Source organism: Pundamilia nyererei, unplaced genomic scaffold (genome assembly GCF_000239375.1).
Source record: "Pundamilia nyererei isolate P.nyererei 1_Seehausen unplaced genomic scaffold, PunNye1.0 scaffold00001, whole genome shotgun sequence".
NCBI lineage: Eukaryota > Metazoa > Chordata > Actinopteri > Cichliformes > Cichlidae > Pundamilia > Pundamilia nyererei.
Genome location: NW_005187402.1, coordinates 31,500 through 41,742, shown reverse-complemented (window position 1 = coordinate 41,742; position 10,243 = coordinate 31,500). Strand labels below are relative to the sequence as shown.

The 10,243-nt window shown below is 40.4% G+C and overlaps 1 protein-coding gene across 2 annotated transcripts in view; it reads right to left on the bottom strand.

Moving 5' to 3' along the window:
- Window positions 1-2,172: 2,172 nt before the first annotated feature.
- Window positions 2,173-10,243, bottom strand: part of polr2b (RNA polymerase II subunit B) — a 32,594-nt gene continuing 24,523 nt past the window's right edge. Inside the window, exon 25 of one of the 2 annotated variants that reach the window (XM_005719380.1) lies at window positions 2,173-2,394. In XM_005719380.1, coding sequence (XP_005719437.1) covers window positions 2,305-2,394 — 90 coding nt within the window. In that variant the 3' untranslated portion in view covers window positions 2,173-2,304. Of the gene's footprint in view, window positions 2,395-2,860; window positions 3,045-10,243 lie in introns of those variants that run through there. The other variant, XM_005719379.1, reaches the window with a different exon arrangement.

Here is a 10,243-nt window from a genome sequence, read left to right as displayed (position 1 = left end):
GGACCACGCTTGATATTTGGGGAAATCGACGGCGCATTTGGAGTATGCATTTGAAGTACACTTCGAATTCGGACAGCCGTCGTCGCGTGGCGGTGATGTAACTGCACTTAAAATGCGTACTTCAAGCATGCAGACCCTGAATTGGGACACAGCCTTTGTCTTATTCTGACGTCTGGCTTTCTTGCTGCAGCTCGTCCTGTCAAATCTGCAGCTCAAAGCCTTCTCTTCACACCTGAAACTGAGACTTGCTCACTACAACCACTATTAAGCTGTGTGGACGTAGCCTGATTCAGTCGTGTCTTTGGGTCTGCAGACCTCTTCCTGTCAGTTTGTTTCTGAGCCTTTGGATGCTAAAGGAAACTGGACTCACTGACACCTTGACTTTGTTTGCAGTTTCTCTGTCGGACAGACCGACATTTATGTGTTATGATGGTCTGTCTCTTTTCCACTGTTAGTCTCGCCATGTTTGTATCAACACACTACAGTACAGTACTGTTCAGCTGATGCCCACGAGGGTATGGTACCACAGTGTGCTCCAACACTGCTTCATGCAGACAGAGGGGGACGTAATCCAGAACAGTTAGAACACCTGTAGGAATTAGTAGCACCAACTTTCAAGGCTGATCAATCTCCAATACTGCAGAACAGCTTTAACCTCCTAGGACCTGGCGACATCACATTTTGGGTATTTAGACCAAAACACTCAATTTCGCTCTACAAGGGCCAAATATCCACTTAGGAGGATATTATACTTGTAACAAGTGTCACCTGGCAGTTTGTTGCTCTCTACCAGGTGATTGGCTGAAGAGCTGTGAAAAGGTAGTGGGTTTGTGGGGTGAAGTCAGCGCTCTTCTGTGGAAAAAAACAGAGGCAATTAATTCACTCGAGTGCGAGTGGGTATACTGTCGGTAAGAGACTTTTGCCATTTTTGTTTGGATCATTTGCTATTGTATGTGCTTATTTTTAATGTGTCGTTGGACTTTTTTAGTGTGACCACGAATTTTAATAGAAGAATTGATCAAGCCCTAGATCGACGGCGCGCAGGGAAACTGATCAATATTGTAGGTATATTGAGTGTTTGTTTTGAATGGTTTCATAAAACTGATATTTTATTGGGTAATATTTTAATCGATAATCTCGATAGTCTCTGCTGTCCTTTCTTTGTTCTTTTGATTGATTTGTAATTTTGTTTTGGTTAGTTGTCCAGCCGTAAAGGCGGGTATTGATTGAGAGTGAGTTGTGTAAGGGCGGACTAACCTCCCTTTTTGTTTTTTGTTTAATTGTTTGTGCCACTTCCCTTTATCTCCCAGATCGCAGGTCATGCATAGCACTGATTCCCAGCTGCGCTGAGACCCGAATTGTTTGCAGTGCGTGCCACGATTGCAGTGTCGCTAAGCAGGGTGTGACGGGTTGCAGTGTTATTTTCGCACCGTTGGTTTGGTAAGTCTCATGTGCAGCTGGGATATCAGCAGAATGTGTTGTAAGTCCTGTCTAATTGATGTAATAAATAAATGATCAATTTATTTCTTTGCCCCATTTACTCATACCTTGTCCTCGGTTACATACTGCTACTGTTCTATCGAAATTTTAAACGAATATCCTCATATGTGGATCTCATTTTTCTTAGAAACAAAAATCAGGTTAAAAATGGTTTTTACATTCATCAGGTCCCAATATGCCCAAATATCAAAGAGAAATTAAAAATGCGTGCCATGGAAGACTTTGGGTCTTAGGAGGTTAAATTGTTAACTCATGTTGTGTTCCCTGAAAAAGGTCTTTTTATATAATTCTGACATGTACGTGTTTTTCCAGTTTTGGGTAACCTTACCGTTTTTAACCTTTGGCAGTTCACCACTTACCTTTGTACCATTTCAAGCTGTTCACTGGACTTACACAATTTGAATTGCAACAAATAACTGGAAAAACTGGGTGTTCTAAAACTTAACTGGTAGTGTATATATTAATATTCTTATATGCAGGTAACATGACCCTTCAAATGCCTGTAACGTGAGCGTGCTCAGAGTGAGAGAGGATTCAGTTAACTTGATCATCTGAGTTTTTAAATCGATCACCTGACTCAAAAAAATCTCTGATCAATACTGGAGACTCACCAGTTGTACCTTAAAGTCATAACCCGTCAGGATAGTCACATGAAGAACAAAACACAGATCATCACATGATCAGGAACTGATTTATTGACTTTTACAAAAAGCAAGACAAAAAAAACTAAAAAAAAACAACAACTAAACTTCGACTTTCACTTTCTTGTGACGTCACAATGTTCCCTGCATCCGGTTGATTACTTTATGATGTCATCATACGAGGAGCAATGCTCATTGACATCAACTCCTGGAACAGAAGCTTACAGGCGTATGGCATCCGCACCAGAGAGATCTGACAACAACAAACAAAGTGAGGTAAACAACACATAAGAACAAAGACAACCAAAGCATCTCTTCAGCTGGTTTTCTGAAACATGCTTGGACCCTGACATAAAACTCTGGCTTTTCTGTTCTTGAAAAACAGTAAGCCTAGGGACTTCTGCTTCAGCCAATGGAGTAACCGGTCACGTTGAGGAGTTGCTCTCCCACCTTACCTTTAGTTATTCCTTCTAATCTCGTTATCTTGGATTGTTTTCTACTCACTCAACATCGAAAGGGTTATAACCCCTAAAATGCCTTAAGGGAGTGGGAGAATATGCCGAAACAACAAGATAGAAGCGCTTCGACCGCTAAAGCTAACTCTCAGCCGGACCAAGCTAATGCTAGCAACAACGCAGCCGCTAGCAAAGACTCGGAGATACTCAAAGCTATAGTAAAGCCAAAAGCGGAGATTCGAGAGGACAGCAGACAAAATATGGGCAAACTGAGCCATGAAATTAATGCAAGCTGGATAACATTGCCTGGGACATACAGTGCCTATCAGAGCGGGTGGATGAGGCGGAGTCCAGGATCACCCAGCTGGAGAACTGGGCTGAAGAGGTGACCATGGCCATGTGCACGAGTCTGGAGGAGCGGAAAAGTCTTCAGCAAAAGATTACTGATCTGGAATCAAGGTCACAGAGAAACAATATTCGTCTATTCGGTTTGTTGGAGGGGGGAGAAAAGAACCCGGTTCCATAATTCATGGACCCACCTGCAAATACCGGAGGATTTTGACATGAAAATTTAACGCGCACATCGCTCGCTGGCAAGTAAACCCCTACCGGGGGCACCTCCGGGACCTGTCATCAACTTTCAGGAATATTCAACAACATGGTCCTGAGAGCATGGAAAAAAAAAAAAAAAAAAAATCAAAGTAGGTGCCAGCTTCATCTATTTCGACCATGATTATCCATGTGAAATTGTCAAAAAAACGCAAAGAATACAGCCATAAAGAAGCTGCTCAAAGAGAAAAACATTTGGTTTCAGAGAAGGAAGATCAGCCGAATGCAGTGTCGCAACTTCGAGAGCTTCTGGGCTGGCAATCAGCAAAAGGCAACGGCCTAGCCACGGCAATGAGAGCAAAGGATAAGCTACAGGGTTTCCAAAGAGATCCAGTGGTTTAGTTTTAATGAGGAAGCTCCTTTCCGCTCCCTTTTGGCCTCACTTCATTCACCAGCCAGGTGGGAGAGTTGGTTCTCCGTTTACGTTCTTATACGTTGGGACTTTTAGGATGGTGGTGTTTATGTCTATAGACAGTTACTTTCCTTTCCAGGCCCTCTCACTTTGAGAGGCTTCCCCCCGACCCACCAACGGGGTCTTAGTTGGGGAGCAAGAGTCTCCTCTAGAAGTCAGTTCTTCATTGTTTCCCCTATATCTGTTTTGCTATGGTTTCGGGGGCCACTGTTCCAGTTTCACTTATTTTTACTGTCTTGTTCAATGTTGGATAGTTTTAAAATAGCCTCCCTGAAGGTTAATGGTTTGGGCAATCCACTTAAAAGGAAAAAAAGGGTTCTGGAGAAATTGAAGAAAGGATGGCTCACACGTGGCTTTTCTAAAAGAGACACATTTGTCAAAAAAAGGAACACGCTAAATTTTAATTTCCCAGATATTCCACTTTTTTTATAGCACCTGTAGCAATAGCAGACAAAGAGGAATAACAAATCTTATTTCTAATCTATTAAACTTTGATTTCCTTGATGAGGTTGGTGACAAGGTGGGCAGATATCTATCAAAGGGAGAGTTAATAATATTGTTATCACACTAGCTAATGTGTATATTCCTCTCGAATGTGATAGAAAATTATTTAAGTCATTTTTTTTATGCTTTAATTAGAGTGGGCGAAGGGATTTTATTCTGTGGTGGAGACTGGAATACAATTCTTAACGTCTCCCTGGATATGACAAGTTGTAAGAGACAACAAACATAGTTCAAAGGATCTTAATATCTTGATGAAAGAAACTGGTCTGTTCGATGTTTGAAGAGCCCTCCATCCTAAAAACAGGGATTACACCCACTGCTCATTCTCGCACCAAGTTCATTCCAGACTTGATTTCTTCCTAATGAACGTTGTTGACTGACAGAGGAAAGGAGTGGTCGATCGGTACTTCAGATTTATCAGATCATAATATGATTTATTTATCTGTTCAATTATCAAGTTTTGCCAAATCTACAATATGGAACTTAGGTATCCTCAATAAAGAGTCTGCTATAAAGGAGTTAAAGGGGGAAATAACCAGTTGCACAGGAGATAATAACGATGGTCAGGTTAAGGCGATTGTGGTGTGGGACACGGTTAAGGCAGTGAGAGGGGTAGACTGATTTCAAGGGTGGCTCATCTTAAAAAAAAAAAAAAAAAAAGGTAAAAGGGCAGCATATGATGATCTCGAAAAAGATCTGAGAAACGTAGAAATCAAACTACAACAAAACGGCAAAGATCAAAGCTTGGTCAACCAAATTAGAGTAACTAAAAACAAGATAAAAGTGTTAGTGCAAGACGAATTGGAAAAGAGATTAAGATTCTGCAAGCAATCCCTTTACGAATCATCCCCGAAAGCAACAAATTCTAGCTAGGCGGCTCCGGAAGCAGGAACAAAAGCATGCTGTCCTTCGGATCAGGGACCCCTCTAACGCTAACTTGATTTATGATCTGGTAGAAATTCACACAATTTTTAATGACTACTACCAATCGTTATATTCGTGTCTAGCTCCAATAGCAGAAATATTTATCCTCTTTAGCTCTTCCTTCTCTTGGATTATTACAGAATGAAGCTTTATGCACACATAACTAGAGAACAATTAGATACTGCAATCAGTAACTTTAAAGCAAATAAGTGCCCTGGTAGTGATGGATTTCCAAATGAGTGGTACAAAATATTTAAAGAGGAACTTGCCCCTACTTTACTCGAATCCTTTAACTTGACCCTCGACAATGCTAAAATATCTCCATCCTGGCATGAGGCAGTAATATCTGTCCTACCTAAAGAGGGTAAAGATAAAGAATACTGTGAATCTTACCGCCCCATTTCTATTTTGAATGTAGACTATAAATTATTTACGTCAATAATTTCTAGACTAGATGTCCATTTGCTGGATTTAATACACGAAGATCAGATAGGCTTCATAAAAGGGTGTCAAACACATGACAGTATCAGAAGAACGCTTCATATTATAGAAGAAGCAAAGAATCAGAAACTGAATATGGCACTAGTAAGCCTAGACGCAGAAAAAGCTTTTGACCTGGTCAGCTGGCCCTTTCTTTATAAGGTACTAGAGTGTCTAGGATTCAACAAGATCATTAAATGTATACAATCATTATACAGTAGCCCAGTGGCCAGGTTAAAGATCAATGGACATCTATCCTCTAGTTTTCAATTGAATAGAGGCACCCGGCAAGGATGCTCAGCCCCTCGCTCTTCGCTTTGTTTATTGAGCCTGAATCCTGATATGTCACCCCCTGAGCTCATGTCAACTCTGAAAGAGTTTGGGGCCCTGTCTGGTTATAAATTAAATATTACTAAAACACAAGTCCTGAACTTTGATAATCTGCTGAACTCAATTCAGGAGGACACAACTCGCTGGTCTTCACTGACTCCGGACTTTAGTACAAGAATAGAGATTGTGAAGATGAATCTGTTGTCCAGATTCTTATATCTCTTTATGGCTCTTCCCATTAAAATCCCAGATGTTCAATTCAAATCCTGAGACAAGTTAATATCACACTTTATATGCGCAGGAGCTGGACCAAGGATACAATTTAAAACCCTTCAAATTGATAGAGATCATGGCAGACTGGCCCTCCCCAACTTATTACTTGGCAGCAACATTGTTTGTTGATGTTCCCCGGCAGTGGGGACCCAATGGAAACAAATTGAGTTTAGCATGTCTCCTCCCCAAACACGGTTGGTAGAAAAATCAAGGATAAGTAACTTAGATAACCATATAGTGGAAAACACTCTTTTAATTTGGCATGAAGTTATTAACAAATACAATCTGGGGAGCAATATTAACATTTTGTCATGGCCTTCCTACTTACAGAAGTTCCCACCTGGAAGGTTAGATCCAACATTCTTGGGTTGTATTGGAAAACGTTTAACTGCTCTGTGTCTGTTTGTAGAAGCAGGCACCTTTAAATCATTTAAAAAAAATTGAAAACAGAATTCAATCTGGAAAATACGGATCTGTTGCGATATCTGCAGGTTCGTCATTTTTTTCCAATACAGAAATAAAGGGCCCCTCCTCCCCAGAAATTGATCTTGCCAAAGTCTTTACAAATGCCTACAAATGTCTGCCCACCAAAACAGTGTCTAAACACTAGAAAGGGCTACAAAAACAATATGGCAACAACACACTATATGTGAAGTCAAAATGGGAAGCAGAGTTGAAAATTGGATTGTCAGAGGGTGATTGGCTCTAAATGTGTACCACACAACAAACATCAACTAGCTCCTAAAGGTGGAGGGAATTCAGGTGGAAAACTTTTAGATTCTTTATTTCTCCACATATTACTAACAACTTTCAAGGGCACCGGCAACAATGTTGGAGACAGTGTGGCCACCCGAACGCCAATCACTCTCATATTTTTTGGACATGTACACAATTGACTTCCTTTTGGGACAGTATATCCAAGTTAACAGATAACATCATGTCCTATGCCATCCCTAAGGATCCCAGAATCTTATTACTGGGCTTGCTACCCAGAGATTTGATTCTAAAAAATGACAGATATATTTTTAAAATCCAGTTGATCGCATCTAAAAAGGCCATAACAAGGAATTGGCTTAAGACAGATCCTCCCTGAGTTAGTGCTAGAGATTATAGAGGAAATGCATCTTATGGAGAGACTGACTTTCCTTCTACGACTAAAAGGTCATCTCTTTCAACAACGTTGGACTAAATGGCATAAATATAAGCAAAGGCTTGAAAATTCTGTCACTTAATTTTGCTTATATCTCTTTTTGTGTGATGATTGGAACATTTTGTTCCTCTTTTAATTTTGCTGTTTTTTTGTTTATTTGTTTTTTGTCATACTCCTGTCAGAATGAAAATTCTAAATAAAAAGTTAAAAAAACAAAACAGTAAGCGCTTACTGTTTTGTAAGCCTACTACTGTGTTATATATAAAATGTATTCAGTGCTCAGACTGAATACATTTGCAGATGTTTCTATTGGTGGATTTATCGTGAGCTCAGGATTGAAATCTCTGTCACAGTGTGTGGGGAGATCGTGGCTCAAGAGTTGGCAGTTCGTCTTGTAATTGGAAGGTTTCCGGTTCGAGCCCCAGCTCCGACAGTAGGACTGGGCAATATATGGAATTTTTAAATATATCGATATATTTTTATATGAGATATGGGATGTGACAATATTGTTTATATCGATATAGTCTATGTTACGTTTGAACTATACTTGTGGAGCCGCAAGTTTGCCTCTCTTTCGTCCACTTTTGTCTCTACGCAACGTTACTCGGCCTTGCCTCTCCTTCACTGAACACAACTCCCCCTCCCCCATCGCTTCACCTGCAGGCAATGACAAGATGGACACGGCAGCTATCAAAGAAGAGCTGGTCGGTAAACGACATAACTGCATTAACAGGGCAAATCTCTTAACGAGTTACCGCGGATCGCCCCATGCATGGGGCTGGACGGTATCAACGCATTAATGAGCTGACCGGGCTAAAATCCTTTCATTTTCTCAAAAATCGACAGTGCACCTTATGTATGAATTCTGGTTGTGCTTACTGACCGCAAACCGATTGTATGTGGCACACGGCGCTCAGAAACCTTTCAAAAATGTTTTGGTACGACTTTGGTAAGCTACGAAACTGCTTGATGGATTGTTGGAGCATTACAGAGGAGCCTCGCAGAGTTATACGTACTCTGCTTCAACGTAATATTACCGTAATGTGTGTGTATAAGGACCAGTGTTGGTCAAATTACTTGAAAAAAGTAATCAGTAACTAATTACTGATTACTTCCCCGAAAGTAATCCTGTTACTTTACTGATTACTTATTTTCAAAAGTAATTAATTACTTAGTTACTTTTTAAAAACACGATTGATAGAAGTGATAGATCTTTCAGCCCAATTCTACTTTTCTGCATAACCCATCATACAAAATGTAACCAAATGGAAGTCTCTTTTTAAAACTTTTAAAAAACGTTTTATCAGTTTTAATCTTTTAACTTTATGCACCAAGCAAAAATTTTATTATATGCACCATTCTCTGACTGGAAGAAATTTGTTGAACATTTAAACCCATTTTCTGCACATTCCAGCACATAAAATAAAATATTTGTGTTTACACTCAGTCTTTCAAATAGATGCAAGTAAAACACAGCTGAAAATAAATAAAATCAAAGACTCAGCGGTCCTGTTGCTCTATTTTCTCCTGTATAGCAGGAGTGGGTTAGGCGGAGGTTTACCCTGGTGCAGGTCTGCCGCATCGGTCAGTGGAAGAATCCGCGAGTTTCTCTGAATTTCCCATTACGTCGTAGCGCACTCGGTGCTTGCTCGGAAGTTTAGGGTTTTTTTTTCCGCTGTAAAAAGAAGTTTTCTTCCCACACAGTGAACAGCAGACGCTAATGTTTTTGTCACTTTTTATGGAATCAAACTCAAAGTAAGGTCAGTACTTCCACGCTTTAAACGCTACATGCTCGTACTCTCTCCGCACTCAATATATTATCCATTGTTGATCTGCACACAGCTGTTGTCACGAACGTCACACTCGCAAAAAAGAAATCATGGTTTTAGTAACGCAGTGTGCTTACGGGAAAGTAACAGTAATCTAATTACCGTTTTTGCAACAGTAATCCCTTACTTTACTTGTTACTTGAAAAAAGTAATTGTAATCCAGTAAATGCTCATAATTTATTTCTGAGTAATTTTTTCTTGTACATCTACGCTGTATGTTAATAAAAGTGCCTGTGTGAAAGCTGGGACACAGCTTTGACTAAGAACTCTCTTTTTGTTCTCACTTTATGGCTTTAAAAAAAAAAAATATTGACACATATCTTATATTGCCATCCAGCTAAAGAATATCGAGATAGGAATTTTGGGTCATATCGCCCAGGCCTATCCGACAGTCTCGGTCATTGTGTCTTTGGGCAAGACACTTCACCCGTTGCCTACTGGTGGTGGTCAGAGGGCCCGGTGGCGCCAGTGTCCGACAGCCTCGCTTCTGTCAGTGCGCCCCAGGGTGGCTGTGGCTACAATGTAGCTTGCCATCACCAATGTTTGTGTGAATGACTGGATGTAGTGTAAAGCGCTTTGGGGTTCATAGGGACTAAGGCTACGTTCACACTGCAGGCGAAAGCGCATCAAATCAGATTTATTTATTTATTTATTTATTTATTTTTAACCCTATGCGACCCATATCCGATCATGGTATGACAGTGTGAACGGCACAAATCCGATATTTTCAAATTTGACCTGGGTCACTTTCGTATGTGGTACTGAATCCAATACATATCCGATGTTTTAGAAAGCGACTGCTGTTTGAACGGTCATGTCGCATTAAATCCGTCTTTTACGTCACTGACACAAGACAGACGCCAATTATCAGCGCCCGAGAAGACATCGCGAACGCTTCCTGGCAATCCCGTGTAGATGTCAGTGAAACTGTTGGGAAGACAACGTTGGAGAAACGTGAACATTTTATTTGTACTGTATAATCTGCAGATTCTGACAAATCTGCAACTATCCTTTGAAGCACCGCTCCTCTAAAACAGCTATAAGGATCATTATTAGGTTATCTTAGAGCTGGGCGATAGAACGATAACGATATGTATCGCGATATAACTTTTACTCGATAGAGAAATTAAGCTATC